Here is a 20959-nt window from a genome sequence, read left to right as displayed (position 1 = left end):
CGGGATTTCCCAGCACCGTAGGAGAAAAGTAAGGATTTGGATAGGTGGGGCAGCGGATGGACCCAGAATGCCAAATAAATGAACCGATAAACACGTGATGAATAAACGACTAAGGGGACAAGTAAAAGGAAACGCAGGCTAGATATACAGGGATGCTCCCTCCATCAGCCCTGAAGGGTTCGCACGCCACGTGGGTGCGTGGAACTTACCCGAGCAGGTTGGAGATGCAGAGGTCCCGAGGAACGGCTGCCCTCCGCGGAGATGCCGGGCTCTGGAGCCTTTGCTCTCAGCTAGGGCAGCCGCCGTCTCACCGGGTCTCGCGTCTGCGGGCCTAGATCCCGCCGCAGGGAGCACGCGCTCGGATGCTCCTCGCCCCTCTGCTCACTAGAAGACGGTGGCCACCAGAACAGCCAATGGGAACAGGGGTCTGCGTGGCTGAGCTCGTTCCAGAGCGCAAGCTGCCTGCCGGGGTCGAAGCGAACCAATCGGCAGAACCCTGCGCGCTGCTGGGCCATTGTGAGGTGGCCTGACCAATGGGCTCTCGTTCTCTTGTCTGGTAACAAGGGTTCCCCGAAGGTGCTGCTCTGCCGACCAATGAGAGGAGAGCAAATTTCAGCGTCTCTCGCACTCCAGCCTGGTAACAAGTGTATTTCCACCAGGAGGGTCATGCCTGGGGCAACGGCCTTGGCCTTGTTCGGCGCCTGACCTGCGGTTAGTGCTTGCCCTCCTCTCACCAGATCCCCCCAGGCAGCAATTGATTTGTCCATCTTTGTGCCAGCTTTGGGCCTATCCTGAACTGGGCAAGTAGAAACGGTGTGAGGTGGCCTGGGAGCCACCACAGTTCGATGGGGGAAAAGTCAGATCTCACAGGAAGTAATGAGAGGACTTGCTGGGTCGTTTCCTAAACTTGAACAGTTTAGGTTGCAGGCATGCCTGATCTGGCTGTTTTCCAGTTGTGAATGTTTTCCTGGCTGAAATAGACTTTAGCTTTGTTGGAAGCAGGATATACTCTGAGCACCCAAAGACCATTTGTCTCAAACAATTCTTCGTGTAAAATTATGTTCTGGTTACAAATATCTCTTGTCTCCATGCCTCCTGCATTTGCACAGCCATTTCTTTAGTAGATGCCATTCCCAGGCTTGACTCCAGGGCATGCTTCTGCCTCTTTAAGACTCAGCTTTTATTGCAGCCCAGCTGACACTACTTTATTTTGCTCTTTCAATCTGGGAGCGCTTGAGATTGGGGTCCTGTGTTTTCAATTAGTGCCTGGAACTTATAAGGTTCAGTAAATATTTGCCAAATGACTGTGCAATTACTCTAAACTTACAACCACAGAATGTCAAGGCTAAAAGGGATTTCAAAATCTAGGCCAAACCTTGCCTTTACAAATGAAAAAATGGAGGCCCATAGAGACTCTTTCTCCCGGACCACACAGCTCCTTAGTCACAGCCTGGTTGGGAACTCTGCTCTCTTGAATTTCATGTTCCCAGTCCCTATTCCACCATGTTTGGCTAAATTGGCTTCTACAAGAGACTTACAGTTGTTTCAATCATTGTACATAATTTGTCAATATTCACAAGTGTTCACATTAGGGCACAAAGATGATAAAATGGGGGCGCCTTCCCTTAAGGCGCTTAGAACCTAGTTTAGGAGATAATTTGTTCACCCATCCATCCATCCATTCATTCAACAAGTATTTATTACACGCCTACAATGTGCCAGGTGCTCCTCTAGGCACTGGGGATATAACAATGAACAGAACAGTCCCCGTTCTCATGGCGTAAGGAAGGAGAGAAGATAGACAAGTAGAAAAGTAGAAGTACATGAAGTGGTCAGTGCTATGAAGAAAAATGAGGCAGCGTAGGAGAATAGAGAGTAGTGAAGACCGCTATTTAGGTAGGGAGCTCAGGGAAGAGAGGGGCCAAGTCATGTGCCTACCTGAAGGAAGAGTATTTTAGACAAAAGAACCAGCGAGTATAAAGGTCCAGAGGCAAAAATGTGTTTGGTGGGTTCAGGGAGCCTGGAGCAAAGTGACTGAGGTGAAGAATGGCAAGGGGTGATGTTAGAGAGGAAGAGAGTGGCCACATCACAAGGACCATGGAGGCCATTGTAAGGATTTGGGCTTTTAACCTGAGTTGAGAGCTAATGGAGGATTTTGAGCAGAGTGACATAAAAGATTTATGTGTTGAGAATAGGCTGCAGGTGGACAAGAGTGAAAGCAGGAAAGATGTGGAAGGAAGCACAAAGAGGTGTGAGAGAGAATGGCGACTAATTCCAAAGTGGTGGTGGTGGAAGCGAAGAGGTCAGATTTGGGATAGCACTTTTTTTTTTAACATCTTTATTGATTTCAGAGAGAGGAAAGGAGGGGGAGAGAGATAGAAACATCAATGATGAGAGATTCATTGATAGACTGCCTAGCCCGCGACCCGGACATGTGCCCTGACTGGGAATCGAACCCTGATCTTCTGGATCCTAGGTCGATGCTCAACTGCTGAGCTGTGCCTGGCTGGGCTGGGATAGCTTTTGAAGGCATAATGACAGGACTTGCTGATGGATTGGATGTGGGGCCCGAGAGAAAATGGAGATCAAGGAGGTAGCAGGTACAAAGGTCCAGGAGGGATTTCAGCAGGTTGAGGGCACAACAGGGCTTGTGCAGCTGTGCACTCAGTGCCTGATTTCTTCAACACTAATGCATAACCTGTCTAGGTTCCTGGAGAAGGATGGGAGAGACTGAAGAGAAGGAAGGCCTAAGGAGGCAGAAAGGCTCAAAAGCAGCACTGAAGTTTGTCAAGTGAGCCAGCAAGTTCCTCAAGGACCTAGGTATTCAGATTTAATCATGTAGGTGATATGTATGATTTGATCATGAGCTATCGAAGGCTTATGAGAGTGACATGACAGGGAGGAATCTGGTCTGGGAGGCCCCTTCTCCTCTAATCTGGTGTCATGTACAGGAAGGAGGAAGCTGGAGACCATGACAATCACATAAGTGGTGACTTAGGTCTAAACTGGAATTGATTACACAGAGGGGAAGGATGACAAATAACCTTGTGAAGAAAAAATTTCCAATTTGGTGGCAAATAAACACAGGGTGAGGGACAGGAGTGTCAGCTTATTTGGACCCCTCAAATCTCAGTGAACAATGTTGGTAACATGGCAGTCTGGGCCAGATTGTCTTTTGTGGAGCTCAGGTAGAGTGAAGAAACCAGTTTGGGAGTACCCTTCAGAGGGGGTGACAGTGCACCATGTGCTGGGAGAAGCCCTGGTCTGCCCCAGGCACACAAGGTTCAGCAACTCTTCCCTCTGATTTTCCCTCCCAGCAGGCCCCAGGGACACCATAGTGTCAGGTCAACTTCAAGTTCTCCTGTTCAGCCTGTCCAGCGTGGCTCAGTGGTTGAGCATCCACCTATGATCCAGGAGATCATGGTTTGATTCTTGGTCAGGGCACATGCGTGGGTTGCAGGCTCGATCCCCAGCAGGGGGTGTGCAGAAGGCAGCAGATTAATGATGACTCATCATTGATGTTTCTATCTCTCTCTCTGAAATCAATAAAGGTATATTAAAAAAAAAGTTCCCCTGTTCATTCAGACCTCCAGTCCTAGGCTTGTTGTAAAGGCCCAAATCAGATAGCTCTAGCAAAGAAATGTGTAGCCCAGATCTTTCCATGTAAAGTTGGTGGCTATAGTGGCTGTAGGATCAGTGTCCCTTTTGGTGGCTGATCCTGACCCTAATCCTGGTTGCGTAGAGGGTACAGAGAGCCAGGCCCCAAACCTGCAGTGTCCAGACTGTTTCCTTGCCAGAACCTGTGGGTGGAGGAGAGGAAAGGGACCCAGAGATGTCAGCAGGAAGAGAACCCACGTGCCCTACTCTCAAGTTACATCTCTGTTATCTCCCTGCGACTCCTGCTACCTTATTTTCCCAACAAATCAGATACTGATTCCTTTTTCAATAAAATTTTATTTTAAATCCTTAGTGAAGATTTTAAAAGAAAATATAAAGTGCTTGGCTTTAGGGTTGGGGGAAGGGGAAATGGTTCCCCTGAGTTCACACCATTTGGATTTTCCCAGTTCAGTTCCTCAGAGATAAAAGGGGTTATATCTCAAAAATTAAAACAAACAAACAAAAAATGGATAAAAACCAGTCAGATGCCATGAGAAGTTCAAGGACATAACCATCACAGACAACCACTAAGACTTATCACCGAGGGAGGCAGGTCAGTAATGTGGAGAATGAGTCTCTTTCAAAGAAAACAGGAAGAATAGGGCGGAGAGGAGGAAGGTAGGTCTCCCAGGCTCTGCAACAGGGACATAGTGGCTGCCTGGTCCTCTGGACGCTCCGCCAGTAATTGTCGGGCAAAGGCCTGCTCCATCTGTGCCAGGAGAGGTGGGAAGAGGGTATCATGAGCACAGCAGGGGCGGGCAATACCCCTGCCCCACCCCAGGAGGCCCCTTCTCCTCCTGGATTCCCCTTGCCTACACAGGCAGCTATTCGTCCCCTGCCCTGAACTCACCTGAACTGAGATAAGACTCTGTGGGGTGTGGCTGGGCCCAGGGTACTCCTCTAAGAAATTCAGTGTCACCTGGAACTTCGGTGGGGGGCCCAGGCCCCGGAAGTACCTCTTCAAGTCTGAAAGAGAAAAGGTCAAGGGTTGGAAGAAAGAAAAAGAAGGGAGAGGGCCACAGGCAGGGAGGGAGGGATGGAAGAGGGAGAAACCCATAATGGAAAAAGAGAGGTGGCAGCAGGGTCACTTGGAGATGAAGGGCAGAGCAGGAGCTACAGAGTCACAAGGCTGCTGCCTTGTGCCAGGAGAAATGCAAGGAACTAAGTGGCTACTCACTCACGTGTAGAAAGGAAAAAGTACTCCTTCCTCTAGTAGGAAGTATTTAGCAGTTGCGGACTATTACACAACCTGACATGCTGTCTGCTGGGAGAATTGAGAGTCCTCTCAGCAGCAGCCCTGGCTGCTAACAGACATGTGGCCACACCTAAGTTGCCTGCTCCTACTATCTCCCCTATGCTAGGGCACCCGTGGCCCTGGAAACACTCACACTCTGTGTCCCCTGTTACTCCTGGAACCTGCTCCCAAAGCCAGATTTAGAGTTGAATGGAGGCAGGAAGTGGAATTCCAAGTGTGGATGGGAGAGGGGCAACCTGAGGGGATGCCTGGAGTGTGGTAGGGAAAGGATGTGTGACATGTGCCAGCTCTCCTGAATGTGTGGGTGGGCGTGTGTGCCAGTGTGTGTAGGAGAGTGCCATGGGGCACACCTTCCCGGGATTACTGTATACTTCCATGTGATGGTGCCCTCTGAGCTGTGACACTCTTGTGCTGGCTCCCCTGAGCCTCATCTTCCGTGGCATGCACTGCGGAAGGAGGGCTACCAGACAGCTGCCAGGGCTGAGCATAGGGCCTCACAAGATGTGCAGCCAGCAAGTGCGGCGTGCCATGCATGGGCTGTGATGGTGGATCTGCTGGAGGGAGCACTGGGTGGGGGCAGGGTAAAGGGGGGACTACTGGGGGTGGGTTCAGGACCTGGGCTACAGCAACCTCACCTCTGCAGAAGTGGGAGGTTTTGAAGAGCTCCACACACTTGTTGCTGGGCAGCAGATGCGGGCCTGGACCAGGTGGGGCATGGGGTGCGCTCCAGGAGATGGGGATGGGACAAAGGCGCTGCACGAAGAGGCCTCGGGAGTTGCTAGCCACCAGGACACCTCTCTCGAGCTGGCTCAGCAGGCGCTGGGTGGGTTCTTGCGGGCCAGGCTTGGGAAACACCACCTGCTCCATGCTGTACTGGGAGCTGGAGGGCTCAGCCACGAGTCGGCAGTCCAGGCTCTGCACCTGGGCCTCACCCACCACATGCCCATTGTAGATGAAGGTGAGCATCAGGGAGTAGTCTGTGGACAGAGAGCGACCAACTGCACCAAGTGCCTCTCCTCAGGGGTACACCTGGTCAGCACAGGGCTCTGGGGAAACAAAGAGGGGCTTCTTGCAAATCCAATGTCCTCATTTTGCTGCTGAGGGACATGAGGCCCAGACAGGAAAAACAAGCAAGGGTTGGGGAGGACAAGGCAGGCTGTGGAGTGGGGGCAGCAGCTATACCTTCTGAGGTTGGAGAAGGCACCATCCCTCCTCATCCTCATTCTCCTCGCCCTCATCAGCAAGGGGCCTCATGTCAGACTTTCCTATCACTCAGGAGAGTAGCTAATAATCAGATTCTCACCTGGGCCTCAAGGCTTAATGCCCAGGGTCTTACAGTTTACAAGAAGTTCCCAGAGAAATCAGTCTTAAAGTGGGTTTCCGGGGAACAGAATGCACAGGGGGTATTTCTGAGAAACAAGCTGTTTGGAGTCTGGAGCTGGCACACTGCCTAGAAACCAGTGCCTCTACCTGGGTAAGGGGAGCCAAAGTCACTGCCAGCCTGACAGATTAGATAATGCGTGTATAGCCACAGGAAGATGACTTGGGGGGACAGGGAGCAGAGATAAGTTAGACATGCTGAGTACCTGAGTCTGGAGGGGGCAGAAGCTCCAGAGTCACCGGATCTTCTTGGAAAGGGGCCTCATTTGTGTTTACACCTGGAAGGGAGAAGCACATCATTCAGAGTGGGACTGGAGAGTCCAAGGGCCAGAGGGTGTGGCATAGGGATGACAAGAGGCAGGGGAGGTGGTACCTTCCTGAGGCTCAGGACTGTTGCTGTTGCTGCTGTTGCTGCTGCTGCTGCTGCTACTTCCAAAGCCTGAATGGCCTGTTCCTCCATTGGCCTCCACCTTCTGCAGACACAGTGTCTATTGTTGGCCCCCTTTCCCTCTAGTTACTGTCCTGCCCTAAGGCCCACCAAGTTCCCTCCCCAGCTCTTACGTTTTTGAGGGGGTCCTGGGGCAAGGAGGGACTGAGTATACAGTTCTTTGTGGTATCCTCATCCTCTTCCCTCTCAGGGGACACACAGCTGTGGTGTCTCTTTGATGGTGATTTCTGGGTTGCTGGTGGGGCTGTGGAATGTTATTGAGGGAAAGAGAAAAGTCAGAGACTTAAGTGGGGACAGAGGGTAAGGGAGAGATAGGAGGCAGTGAAAGGATGGGCAGGACTGGACAGGGGAACCAGGGTGGCAGCTCCCCAAGGATAGGGACAAGGACAGAGGGGCCTAGAGGGAGTCCTACCACCCTCCCAGGAAGTTCATCTCCATCCTTCCTCCCCAGTCTCCTTATTCTAGGAATGGTGGGTAAGGGGACCCTCACCAGGGAAGGTTCCTGGTGGCAGCAGTCGATACACCTTGTAGGGCTCAGCCCCATCTCTATGGCTATTCTCAGGAACTTCCTCAAATTCAGAACTCTTGTTGAGAGCACAGCGCAAACGAGTCTTCCAGATAGCGGGGCCTTCCGTGTCCCCCTCCTTGTACTTTCCCTTAAATATTGCCCAGGCCTAGGAAACAAAGTGAAGAGAGGCAGCATGTTACACTCCACCAGGGCCAGCTTCATGGATGTGCGGCCTGAGCACCTGCACAGAAAGGCCTGTGTTGGGTTCATGCTCAGCTGCTGCCTCCTTGAAATCCTTAATAATTTTTGCACTTTCATCTTGCACTGGGCTCTGACAATTATGTAGCTGGTTCAACCCCCTAACCTCCCCTTTATCCGACACCCAGGCAGACACAATCCTTAGAGCATCACTTGGAGGGAGGGGCTGGTTCCCAGGCCCTCTCACCTTGAAGAAGGCAGCATCCTGGTCCTCCCGGAAGTCCTGCTTGCCTGCATGCTTCCAGGGAATCCGGAACATAGTCTTAGCTGCATCTTCCCAGCACACCCCTGGGAACTGTCCACTCTCCACTTGCTCCACTACCCAGCTCCGGAGCTTTCTGGTGCAGCGCGCCCGGCCTGATGCCATCCTGGGAATAAGAGCAGTAGGCAGCATTAGTAGAACCAACCAGCCATTTGGGAGGGAACATGGCTGAAGTCCTGGCCATTTGGGTTGAATTCTGGCAAGAGCCCCCAGAGAGTCAATCCATCTTTTTCTCTAACTCAAAGTTCTGAGTACAAATAGTTTTGTTTCTGTCATCACTAGCAATTACAAAAAAATATGTTCTTTTTAACACCCCAAGCTGTGACATCTCGAAGGTACTGGTCTTAATTTTAAGACTTTCCAGGAACCTGCCCTGGCTGGGTAGCTCTGTTGGTTCGAGCATAGCAGCAATAGGCCAAGGTTGCTGGTTTGATCCCATTAGGCACATACATGAATCAACCAATGAATGCAGAAATAAGTGGAGCAACAAATCAGTGTTTCTCTCTCTCCTTTCTCTCTCTAAAAATCAAATACATTTTTAAAAAAGCAATATTAAGAATTTTCAGGGATCTATCGCTGGGAAGTGAGAATTTCCCTGGTGTTCTATTCCTGGTAAGAGGCCTAGTCTACATTCCTAAATATCACCAACCCTCTTCACCCACCATCCCCACAACCTCTCTTAAGACCCCTAGCCCTCCCCTCCGCTCTCCCCTAGGGGTAGGTGGGGCAGGGTGTGGGGGACAGGGGCGGAGCTGAAGCAAGAAGTAGGCAGGGCCAGAAGGCAAGAAAACAAACAGGGTCAAGTGGACTAGAGTCAACAGCCTTCTGCCCTGAAAAACCCAGCAGCAGGTCTTCCTGGCCTTTGCCTGTAGAGCTTGGGACAGGCCTTGGTCAATCTCACTCAGGCCAACCTCCTGTTTCCTGGCTCACAGGCCTTCATTCTATCCCAGTCCAGCAGAAGGGCCCCCAGGAAATCCCACCCATCTCCAATGTGGCTGGGCCTTCCAGCCCTATACCCAGGCTGCCACCAATTCTTGACTGATCTTACCTGAGCAGGAGTGCAGGCAGTCCCAGGGCTCAGCTGACCTCGGCTCAGCTGACCTCGGCTCAGCTCAGCTCAGCTCAGCTCAGCTCCAGGCTAGGAGCTTCCTGATAACTCCACCCTGTTTCTACAGTCCCCACCCTAAGTTTCAGTTCTCCTCCCGGGAGGTCCGTTTCCCTGAAATCACGTGGTCTCTTCTGAGTTGCAGGGCGATGGGTGGCCACCAGGGGGAAGCAGCATCTGAGAATCCCGGATGCAGAAGGAACCATCCGAGCTCAGGGTCATTCTTCTTCCTCCCTGGTACTCCTTGCTTGTGTCCCACCATCTCTGTGACATTGTTGCTTCCCCAGGGAGGCCACAGGGTGCTGGAGTCTGGCCCCAGGGCCTCTGGATAGCTCTGTACCACCTACACATTTGTTTCCTGATGGTGCCTGCTTAGTAACTATTAGGTGACCTCAAACATCTTCATCTGAATTTGATGAAGAGAGGCAGGGAAGGAGGAAGTCAGCCCAGGCCAAGTGGTTGGATGGGGAGAACCTCCCCTTGCCAGCCATAGTGTCAATTCCTTTCTGGTCCTGGGTCCAGGGAGGATCAGGTGGTGAGTAGTAGGGGGCCCCTTTCAGCAAAGCTCTGTTCACCCCCCTTTTTCCCTGGTGCTCCCCAGATGGTGGGGTCAGGAAGAAGGACCACCAAGAAGCCTGGGCAAGGAGATGCCTCTTTATTGGTGCTGGAGCTGTTCCTGACAGAGTGGGGCCATGGGACCCTCATCAGGACCCTTGCCCTCAGCTACTTCCTCCTGCGGGGTATACTCTGTCCCAAGGGCACCTCTTCCATCAGCTTCTGCAGAGAGAGAGAGAGATGATGATGATCCTGGAAGCCTGGAGCTCAGACACAGGCTGGACAGGGGACTTCCAGAGCACAGGGTCAGAGGTGAGGCTGGAGGGGAAGCTTCACCTGTAACAAGCGGGCATGGTAGGCAGGGGCATCCTCCCCAGCCAGGGGCTGTGGGCGCACATGCAGGTAGCGCTCGGCAGCCGTCTCCAACTCCTCCACCTCATATAGAGTGGCTGGGTCCAGTGAATGGGCATTGATGAGGCTTACAAGATACTCTTTGTAGTGTGCCCTGGGGAGAGGAGAGGGTGGGATATTTGTTCTGTTCGGCTAATATTAACTGAGAGTGCCCAGCACCTTGCTGGACACTGGCATACTTGGAACATGACTGACAACCTTCACCTGGGTATGCATGTCAACCTGAGCACATTGCTTGCTACTACCTATCCAGGCCCTTGCCCAGAGAGCCCCTCCCTCCTACTCCTTGCAGGACCTACTGCTCCCAGAAACCCACTTTACTGCCCGGGCACACCCTCGGCACTCCTGTCCCTCTCCCCAACACCAAGTTCCCTGTCTGGCACTTACTGGCAGAGGCCAGCATAGCCAGCTGGTGTCTCCTTGCCACAAGCTTCGTCCCGGAGCCCATTGGGAACCTCCTTCTGCTCCATCACTCGGCAGCCACCTACGGGTAAGGGCAGGAAAAGACACTTTGTTGGGAATAGGCCACTGACAACCAAGCCCTAGGAGAACTGGGATGGAAGCATGGGAGGCAGAGTCCAGGGAGGGGCAGGGGGACAGGAGCCCTTGCTATAACACTGGAGGTGGTGGGGGTACTTATGGCATTGTGGCAGACCAGCTCTGATACAGAAGCAGGGACCTTACTCTCTGTGCTTTTATCCAAGCTGGCTTTTGGGCTATAATCACATACTCCCTGAGACAGTGCTTTTGTGATTTAGCTCTTGCACAGTTAACTTATTCTTTGAAGGTCTTACTCTGTCTAGATGCTAAGAAGTGGGGTATATTAGAACCATATATAACATTTTCTGTTGTCCTCATGGAACCTAAGACAGTGCAACTAGCAAGTCTCAGTAAATACTCATTGAACTAATGAATCATTACCCTTTGCGAATGGGAGAAGAAAGTATCAAGGTGTCAGATGCTTTAATGTGGCCTCACATATAATAGCTGAGCTGGAAGGTGAATATTTAGAGGAAGAAACAAGGCTCAAATAGGTTAACTCACCAATGGGCACACAAGTCAGCACAGGATGGGTCTTCAGCTCAAGTGTCTGACCCCAGATCCAAGCTTCCCCTTTACCTACTGCATAGTGGGAGCCCAGCCACCCTCTCCCCTTCTCTAAGGCTTGTCCCAACACTCACCTCCAGGGACTGCCCGGGCCCCCGCTGGGGGCTCTGTGTTGAACATGACTTTATTGTCCTGAGAAGGAGCATATGTGTGGGTGTTAGGTTATCCTTGATGCCAGCCCACCAGATTTCCCAGGATAGAGCTTTTCCTTTTCCTTTCTTGTTACCCTAGGCCCTGGCCTCTCTTGGGCAAACCCAGCCAGGTTCACCGCCCCTCACCTGTAGCAGCTTCTGGAGCCGGACAGCACTCCAGTCCCGTAAGTAGAAGAGGCAATCTCGGGGATGGTGTCCATGCAGAGACTTTTTCACCCTGCAGTTAGGGTCTGGGCATTTCTGGTGGAAACCCAGATGGGAGAGGGGAAGTTGGAGACTGTTGGGGTCCTGGCCTCTCAGGAACCCCTGTGTGAAGGGTGTAGGGGTAGGGGGAGATGGAGAAACTAGAGTGTCTGGAGCAAGCAGAGGGGAAAGGGGACAGAGAGGTAATTTACACCCACCAGCCTCCTCTTCTCTTCCCCTGGGCGGTTACTCAGTGGTCTCTGTCCCTCACGCCCAATGGCAGCCCCCTACTCTTTTATCCCTTCCATCCCATTCTTCAGGCTCACATTCTTGGCGTAAAAGGCATTGTAGCATCCACTGCAGAACTGGTGGCGGCACTGGGTGCAGTGAAAGTGCATGCAGCCTCCTCGGGCCAGTGCATATGAGAACTTGCACTTGGGGCAGTCTGCAAGGGACATCAGGGCTAGGGCTATCACTGCTCCATGAGACTCTCAAGAAGAGAGCCAATGGCAACCATATATTACTGGGCAAATAGGCCTAGGAGGCAGCCTTACCAATGCCATTTTCCTGAAGGTACATTGCCAGGCCTTGGGCCTGGTATTCTGGGTCATTGGTGCGTTTCCAGTTCTGGAAATCCTCGCAGCTCCGGCCCCGGTGCTGCTCCTCCCACTGCCAGAAGGAAGCAAGAGTAACACAGACGCTCCATCCTAGGCCCTTCTTGCTGGCCCCTCCACTCACATCCAGTGTTCCCTGGCTTAGTGTTCACTGCCATTTACCATTTGCTCTAATCCCAAACTAAGAATCCAGCCTTGGGGCTTTCATTTCCTCATACCACCATATATTCACCAGGAAGTCTTGTTTCTAACACCTAAGCCTAGTTAACATTGTACCAGTGTCTATTTCACAACCCTGTCCTCTTCCTCTTCATCCCTACTGTGACCATCTTACTCTGAGCCAGATCAGGTCTTGCCTCAATTACTTGCCTGTTACAAGTTTCTCTGCCTCCACTGAGGCTCCCCTACGGTCCATCTTCAACCTTGCAGTCAGAGTGCCTTTGAAAGTATAAGTCAGGCAGCTTTAACAGGATTGGGAGTGTTCTAGATTTGAGGTTTGATGGTAGGGTCTCAGGGCTTTTTGGGTTTTGTGTGTGTATGTGTGTTTAAATTATTTATTGATTTTAGAGAGAGAGAAAGGGAGAGAAAGAGAAACAATGATTTGCTGTTCTACTTATTTATGCATTCATTGGTTGATTCTTGTATGTGTCCTGACCAGGGATCAAACCCACAACCTTGGCATATCATGATGACACTCTAACCAACTGAGCTACCAAGCCAGGGCTCAGGGGATTATTTTATTGTGTTTCATAATATAGATATAACTTTGGTATCAAATATTAAACTTTTTAAAAGGTAAATGATAATTTAAAAAATAAAATAAATAAAAGGTAAATGAGATTGTATCACCCCTTGCTTGGTCTTAGAATGGAAGGCAAATACCTTCCTCACTTGGCCTCAAGGCCTCTCCTGATCTGGCAGCTAGCTCCTCTCCAACTACCTGCCACTTTCACCCTTGCTCTTGAAGCTCCAGCCACACTTTTTTTTTCTGACTTCAGCCTTTCCATGTGTTGTTCTTCCTGTCCCAAATACTTTTTGCATAGTTGACTTCATCTTAACTTCCAGGCCTGAGCTTAAATTAACCATTTTAGAGTGGACTTGTTTGACCTCTCTATCCTAGGTAGGTCCTTTCCATTACTCCTAATCTCAGTTTCCTTCTGTTTTCTTCACAGAACTTATGTCCATGTATAATTATGCTCTTTCTCCCTCCCTCACTTCTTTCCTTCCCTCACTCTCTCACCACTACCCTTCCTCCTCCTTTACCCCACCTTTCATCCCTCTTCCCTCCTTCACCCTTCCTCCCCTTTCATCCTTCTTAACCCCTCAAGCTGCTTCCTCTATCTCCCTCCCACCTTTCCTCCCTCATCCTTCCTTTTCCTCCCTCTCCCCCCGCCCCCAGTCTGTAAGCACTTTGAGCCCAGAGCTCATGTCTGTTCTGTTCTCCAACACGCCCCGATCTAACAGAGTACCTGCCAGCAGCTCAGCAAGTATTTCTGGAAGGATGGATGTGCCTCACCTGGCGCTTACAGCGCACACAGAAGGTCTGGTGACACTGGGGACATGTTGCCTCCAGCTGCTCACGCTCATATATGAAGCCAAAGGAGCACTGTGGGTGCAAGAGCATAAAGCTATCTGAGGTGTGACCTGGCACCAACCCTGACTTTCCAGTCAATTCTGCTGGGCAGGTCACTTACCTGGGCACACCACAAGAACTTGGGGTCCCGCATGAGTACACCCTCAGTCAGCTTCTTGTGGAACAGGGCATAGGCATCTGGCTCTAGGCTCTCTCGAAGCTGGAGACAGAACACAGAGGTGGTGGGTGGGCAGGGTCCCTATTCAAAGCCCAGGAACTGAGACTCAGAAACTGCAGTACCTGGATGTCGAGAGTGGAGAAGTAGCTGAGCAACTGTGTGTCATCAGTGAGGTCGGGTCGGCCACAGGCGGGGCACACCATGTCAGTGATGTGCTTCTCCTTCAAGGCGATGGTGAAGTGCTGACGGAAGCAGTCAGGACAGATGGTGCACTCACAGGAAGTCAGGGACTGCATCTAGAGGGTGAGTGGGGAGAGATGGGGGTCAGAAGCCACAGCTGCCAGTCTGGGGAAGGGGCAGTAGCCAGGTGTTTACTGAGAAACCACTAGTTAACAACTGGGCAGGAGTAGCAACCTCAAATGCCAACAAGTGCCAGGCTGGCAACCTAAATGTCTCAAGACTGTCAAGTAGAGGAAAACAGACAATGGTAACATCTAAGGCAAACTGAACAATGCCCTCTAACGGAATTCACATTCAATTAAAAGGAAATAGCCGGTGTGGCTCAATTTGTTGAACATCCTCCCATGCACCAAGAGGTCGCCAGTTTGATTGCTGATCAAGGCACATGTCTGGGTTTAGGGCTTGATCCCCAGTGTAGGGCATGCAGGAGGCAGCTGATTGATGTTTCTTTCTCATGGATGCTTCTCTCTCTTTCCGTCTTGCTTCCTCTCACTGAAGTCAATAAAAACATTTTTTAAAAAAGCTAGCACACGAATAATCTTGAAATGACAAAATAATAGAGATGGAGAACAGACTAGTGTTTGCCAGGTGACAGGAGGAAGTTGTATAGTTTATACAACTATAAAGGGGTAGCATGAGGGAGTTCCTTTGTGGTGATGGAACAGTCTGTACCTTGATTGTGGTGGCAGTTACATGAATTTCTACAAGGGTTAAAAAAGCATAGAACCCACACACACATTCATGTAAAAAAACCAACTAGGTCTGCAGTCCAGCTGACACTGTATCCATGTCTATTTCTTGGTCTTTATATTGCACTATAATTATACAAGAAGTCACCATGGGGGAAGGTAGTTGAAGAGCACACAGGACTCTGTACTATTTTTATAATTTCCTGTGACTCTACAATTATTTTTAAATAAAGAGTAAAAACAAAACAAAAACATACAGAATTAGCCTAACTAAATTGGACTGTATTTAGCCAAAGAACTGCGACTTTTGACCTAGAATAAGTGGGGGCTCAGGAGATAAGAGGGACGTGTTCCTACAAAATGAAAATTTGATGATGATATTGAAGAATTACTGTTGCCCTGGATGGTGTTGTTCAGTGGTTGGAGCATCAACCCATGCACTGAAGGGTGGTGGGTTCAATTCCTGGTCAGGGGTGTGTACATGGGTTGCAGGTTTGATCCCTGGCTCTGACTGGGGCATGTGCAAGGAACAACTGGTCAGTGTGTCTCTCTCACATCAATTGTTCTCTCTTTCTCCCCCTCCCTCTCTTCCACTCTCTCTAAAAATCAATGAAAGGAGTATCCTCAGGTGAGGATTAAAAAAAAAAAAAGGAATTACTATTAACTTTTTGGTTGCAACATGGTACTTGTGGCTGTTTTCAAAGAATTTTATATTTTAGAGATACATACTGAAATGTTAGCAAATAAGGCATATGATGCCTGCCTGAGGTTTGCTTCAAAATAATCCTCTGTGGCCCTAGCCAGTGTTGCTCAGTGGTTAGAGTGTCAGCAGAGTACCAAGGGTCTCAGGTTCAATTCCCAGTCAAGGGCATGTACCTGGCTCCAGGTTTGCTCCCCGCCCCCAGTCAGGGGGTGTGCGGGAGGCAACTAGTCAATATGTGTGTCTCTCTCTCTTTCTCTCCCTTTTCTCTCTCTTCCCCCCTCCCTCCCTTCCTCCCACTCTCTCTGAAAAGCAATGGAAAAAATATCCTCAGGGGAGGATTAACAAAAATAAAAATGAAATACAATTAAAAAGTAATCCTCTGTGTGTGGGGGTGAAATAAACATTGGCCATACATTTATAATTGCTGAAGCCTGGTGATGAATACATGGTAGAGGGTGGAGGAGAGAATCTGTAATACAATTTTCTCTACCATTGTAAGTTTGAAATTTTCCATAACAGAACATTAAAAAAGGGGGCTAGGCCTGGTCGGTGTGGCCCGCTGGTTGAGCATTACCCCATGAACCTTGAGATCGTGGTTTGATTTCTGGTCAGGGCACATGCCCAGGTTTCAGGCCCAATCCTTGATTTTCTCTCTCATCACTGATGTTTCTATCTCTCTCTCCCTCTCCCTTCCTCTCTCTGAAATCAATAAAAACGTATTTGGGAAAAAAAAGGGGATTGGAGGAGGTGGCCTATTTTTGCCCTCCCCTTCCCAGAAGCCTTCAGGGGCACATGGGCAACTGTAGAGCAAACGACAGAACCAGAGACAGGCTGGAGTGGAGTGGGGGTCTAAAGGAAATAGAGTTATTTTAAGGCCAGGTTCAGTGGGAGAGGCTTACCCGGTTGCGGGGCAGGGCCCAACCACATACAGCACACTCCTGGGCAAGCAAGCGACGCAGAAAGGCCCGATCTTGGCTCTGCCTCACAGCTTCTACCACATCCCCCAATTCATAGTTCCTGGGTGTCTCCTGCAGCAGTGACAGTGCCAGCTCTGCGCGGCCCCAGCTGGGGAGTGTGTAGACTGCCAAAAGCCTTCTAACCAGGCTCTGCAATATGATTCAGGTGGAAAGGAGAGTGGCTGTCAGACCCAAGACTCCTACCCTTCAGCCTTCCCTCTCTGCCTCTATGTGACTTTTCACCTCCTCCCAGCACCTGCTTATCTGGACCATCCCATGAAGGACTGGCCTCCGGGCCACTGTCCCAGAGGCGCTGATGGAAGGGCTCTAGACACTGGCGCTGTAGTTCAGTCAGGGCCCGTGTCACATCACCCCCATGTTGGAACAATGCTTGAAGAGACCCCTTCTCAGGCCCAAAGCCCAGGGATCGGAGCTCCTGCACCTGAGAGTTGAGAGTAGAGAGAAGGAATAAAGAGGGAAAAAGCAAGCAAAGGAGAGAATATGAGAGGCTCTGAGACCCACAACCCTCCACCCTGTCCCACCTCCAGCAGAGCTGGTACCTTCCTGCGCCGGGCCCTCACACACTCTTCCACAGCTTCATCAAGATTGCCATGTCGATCCAGCCAGGCTTTCTGGGCCTCCTGACAGGAAAAGGCACCCAGCCCAGGATCCTGTTGTCCGGCCAGTTCAGCCACCATCTCCAGCACGTAGGGCAGCTCTGAGCGCAACCACTGCAAGGGCACTTCAGTGCCAGAGTACTGCAGAGCTGAGAAGACCTCCTCTGGATGGGCGCCTGCGGCTTCTCCTTCCTAAGGCACAGTCCCACCCAGACAGAGGGCCTATGAGGAAGGGTGTGCTCCATCCACCCTCAGACCAAACCAAAATGCTGACAGCTGTTGAGCTCAGGCTATGATCATACGAGCAGAGCAAAACATGACACTTGTCATATGGGAAGTGTTCAATAACAGGTAGCTGTGAATAACAATGACCAGTTTTATAAGAATTTATATTATTCTACTGTAGCCTCTCCCTTCCCCCACCAGTTCAGCCCCACCTCATCCCAGGCCCAAATCCTCACCCGGATCTTGATCACTAGCTGACGGCCTTCCTCTCGCATCTTGTCTTGGCGTTGCTTCTCAGGGTCCCCACAGGAACTGGGCAGGGGGCCACTGAGGCGTCGTAGAGGCCCTGGATCAGGGAGTCGCTCTTCCAAAGAGCTGGCATTGGGCCGGGAGGCATGCTTTACTGGGATGGGGCTGCTGGTCCGGTTGCACATAGCACACACCCAGCCAGGGCCCGAATTGCAGAAGGTACAGTGAATACAGTACCAGACTGGAGTCTGGGAAGAGGAGAGCAAAGTATCTCCCTGCTGAGAAGGCAGAAAGAATTATCCTATTGAAAGCTGGCTGAGGTTCAAAATGGAAATATGGGGAGCTGGTTGGAAGACATGGGGAGATTGAAGGAAAGCAGGGGATGAGGAGGTAGAGAATGGCTTATGGTAGCAGGTGCAAATAAAGAGCTGGGAAGGCCAGGAACAGGTTACCTGAAGGGGCTGCAGGCAAATGCCAGCATCCTGAGAATCCACCACCAAGCTAGGAGGCTGAGCCAGCCGAGGTCGTTCACATATGGCACACAGCACAGCCGCAGCCTCATTCTCAAAGGTGCAGCTTTGGCAGGCCCAGTGACCCCGTGAAAGTTCAGGTTCTAGGTCCCCAGCTCCTTGGGGACCCTCAATCTCCAGCCCCAACCCCTTACAGCCTCTGGGCCGATTACAGGCCACACAGAGCACTGCCCAAGATTTATTTAGCATGGAACAGGTGGCACAGGGCCAGGACAGACGGGCACTCGCAGGATCAGGGGACGAAAGAGAGCTGTCTCCCAGGGCCAGCAAGGACGTTAGCTGGGGCCGTGGTGGAGCTGAGGCAGGTAAGCTGCAATGGAAAAAGCAGACATAGCCTGCTGAGCGTGGCCCTGGTGCCTGGGTCCCTCACCCCAGGCATCCCTCATTCCCTGCATGATGCATGGCTCTGGCCTTTGCACATTTTGTTCTGTCTGGAACACTCCCATACCCACTCCTGTTCAACATTTAAATGACAGCTTAAAGTTTACATCTTGCTGGTAGAGATCCCTAACATAGGGCCTGAGCCATCCTAGGTGCTTAAAATACTGCCAACTGATTGAGCTGATCCTTCAGACTAGGATGCATCCTACCACCTACTTGCACACCATGATAATCTATCTTGTTATGACTGCTACTTGCTTGATATGTATGTCTGTGATCTCCTGGAGGGCAATAACTAGCTGCTTGCCCTCTATAAAACAGTCTTTAGCATAGAATGAGGTACATAGTAGATACTCAAATAATTGTAAGTTCTCTCAACTTCACTCCCTCCCAGAAGAGAAGGTCTCTCACCTAGGGGTCAAGTGGGCAGCCTGGGGGGCCCAGGTCTGGCGGAGGTGATGGGCACGGGATGGGTGCCCATGGAACAGCTGATCACAAGCTGGGCACAAGGCCTGTTTACAAGCTGAGCAGTGCAGTGTGCCTGGGGCAGTACCACAGAGGAAGCAAGGACCAGGAGTGGAGCCTAGACAACAGGAAAGAAAGAACAGAATATCTTTCTGAAAAAGACCAGGTTACATCTCAATGTGCTATGGAGGGGAAACAGTCTCAGACTACTTTTCAACATATCTGGACAAGGAAACCATTTTAACCTCCTTTAAAAACAGGCAGATAGACAGAGGAAGGCCCCAAATTTCCACCAACGTGGTCTACTAACACTGCCCCTCCCAAAACAGGACCAATACCTGGGGCAGAGGGTGTGGTGAGGGGGCCAGGAGCAATCTCTTTCAGTAGGGGGGCAAACTCTGAGAGCTGTAGCATCTGAAGAAAAAGGGCAGGGAATGGGCAAGAGTTTGGGGAGTCCCCAACCCTTGTCCCCTTTGTTCACCAGGCCCCAAAGCCCCATTCCTGCCTTCCTTGCATCATCTTCAATCTTGTCTTTCAGCAGCTGCTCCAGTGCTTTCTGTCTTGGGTGAGTATTCTGCAAACAAGATTAGAAGAGTTCCCACCTACAGCCCTAGCACAAGGCCCTCCCTCTACGCTGTGGTCCCCCAACATGCCCTGGTCCCCCAACATTCAAAGGAAGAACAGTAAGGGGAGCTCCCAGGTTGCTGTGGGGACTATGCCCATGGCTTAGAAGCAAGGGAATCACTAGACTGGCTTTAGAGTTAGGCTGAGCTTCCCAGCACTGGGGCTTAAGTCCTCAAGACCAGAGACATCTCACCTGTAACAGCAGACTGAGCTCAGTTCGAAGTAACAGTACTTCTAGTGTGACTGTAGCAACTTGGTGCTCATCTGGATCCTCTTGCCCCTCAGGGAAGCTCAATCCATCCGGTTGCTCCTCTGTGTAGCCATACAATCGCAGAACATCCCGGCCCCCCTGCCACGCATTCACAACCAGTCAACACTCAGCAGGCCCCCCGTCCCAATAGGGCTGAACCCCTTCCCTTTCTACTCAGGTCCTTTCTAGCCAACCCCTAGCCCAGGCCAAATTCCTTTCTCCCATAAGGGACTCCAGGGGCTTCACCTGCACAGCATCCACCGTACTTCGAAAGACAGGGTTATTAAACTTGACCCCGCGCCAGTACCGTGGTCTCTGAGGGCTGAGGAGGTTGCGGCCATATTTCTCCAGGATGTTCAGGGCCGTGGAAAGGGTGCTGAGGTAGGTTTGGGGCTGAGAGCAGTCATAGAGCAGAGAGCTGTGAGCCCCTACCTCGGGCTCAGGTTCTCCGTCCCCCTCCCCAGCGGGACCGAGCCTCACCTCCCCGTGAGCATTGCAGCGGACCAGGCGTGCGGCGTCCAGCTGCAGGTAGCGGGCGGATAGCGGCAGAGAGGTAACCAGTAGCGGCCAGAGCTGCTCCAGGGAAAATGCCTGCCCAGAATCCCTCCTCAGGGCTCTCGCCAGCTCCTCCCGGACAGCCAGGAAGGCCCGCTCCTCCTCCTCCCCCGGCATCCCGAAACAGCAGTCAGTCCCAGCCCCGCGGCCCGCCGGGACCCGGCACAGGTTGCGCCCTACCCAAGGGCCGCCCCTCCTGCCTGATGTCTGATTTCGCCGCCCGACCCAGTCTGCGTAGCCTTCCTGGGTCACTCCGGCCACGGTCACCCTTGGGCGCCAGGCCCCCTGCCGGGGTTAGTCGGGAACAGGAAGTACTAGGGTAGAGGGCGGGACTGTCCCCCAGTTTCAGAGGAAGAGGAGGGATTTAAGGTTAAGGAAGGGCGGGGTCATGGAATCATGGGGCGTGGCCAAGAAGGGAGGCCTGGTCCCAGCCAATGAGAAGGGTAAATGGTCTTTGGCTCCTCCCCTAGAGCGTCTCTACTTTTAACCTGGTTCTAGGGCTGTTGCTCGCCTTCCTCCAGGCTGGTCCGCCCCTTTCCGGATAGCCAAAGGAGGCGGGTTACCTTATTTCCCTCAAAGCCTTCCTCGCTACCCTGACCAGTAGTCTTTGCTCGGGTCCCCATCGAGGCCCCAACTCTGGCGGGCCCTCGGCGCTGGCCCGCCTGTGCCAGGCTCAAGCGAGTCCCGCCCCTTCTCCAGTCGGTCTGGAAGGCAGGGAGCTCCCGCGCCTACTCCCTTTCATAGCCTGCTAGCGTTTCTCAGTCCCAGGCCCTTCCTCCTACTCCTCCTCCCAACGCTCTGATCCCTCTCCGGTCTCTCCTCAGTCGCG

The 20959-nt window shown here is 51.7% G+C and overlaps 2 protein-coding genes across 3 annotated transcripts; both read right to left on the bottom strand.

The window, feature by feature from the left end:
• Positions 1-3426: 3426 nt before the first annotated feature.
• IRF9 (interferon regulatory factor 9) lies at positions 3427-8888 on the bottom strand. Its single transcript, XM_016205869.2, is given in 10 exon segments — positions 3427-4278; positions 4280-4366; positions 4508-4623; positions 5548-5889; positions 6499-6570; positions 6666-6765; positions 6854-6984; positions 7231-7414; positions 7694-7874; positions 8817-8888. Coding segments are annotated over 9 exon segments (1296 nt in total). The 5' UTR covers position 7874; positions 8817-8888; the 3' UTR covers positions 3427-4194.
• RNF31 (ring finger protein 31) lies at positions 8876-20711 on the bottom strand. 2 transcript variants are annotated; one of them, XM_016205865.2, is made up of 21 exons: positions 20056-20711; positions 19822-19968; positions 19519-19674; positions 19207-19275; positions 19040-19115; positions 18648-18819; positions 17778-18165; positions 17313-17603; positions 16795-17043; positions 16491-16676; positions 16178-16384; positions 13769-13942; positions 13590-13688; positions 13412-13501; positions 11836-11950; positions 11608-11726; positions 11225-11338; positions 11021-11078; positions 10227-10323; positions 9765-9933; positions 8876-9650 (listed from the first exon to the last, which is right to left on the bottom strand). In XM_016205865.2, the coding sequence occupies exons 1-21, from the start codon at positions 20245-20247 to the stop codon at positions 9597-9599; spliced, it is 3222 nt and encodes a 1073-aa protein (XP_016061351.2). In that variant the 5' UTR covers positions 20248-20711; the 3' UTR covers positions 8876-9596. The 2 variants fall into 2 exon arrangements, with proteins under 2 accessions (XP_016061351.2, XP_087679265.1); XM_087823139.1 differs by having other exon boundaries at positions 17313-17600.
• Positions 20712-20959: the final 248 nt, after the last annotated feature.

This window comes from Miniopterus natalensis, chromosome 1 (assembly GCF_054644295.1).
Source record: "Miniopterus natalensis isolate mMinNat1 chromosome 1, mMinNat1.hap1, whole genome shotgun sequence".
NCBI lineage: Eukaryota > Metazoa > Chordata > Mammalia > Chiroptera > Miniopteridae > Miniopterus > Miniopterus natalensis.
The sequence above is the reverse complement of the archived record's forward strand: the minus strand, read 5'-3'. Positions and strand labels throughout refer to the sequence as shown.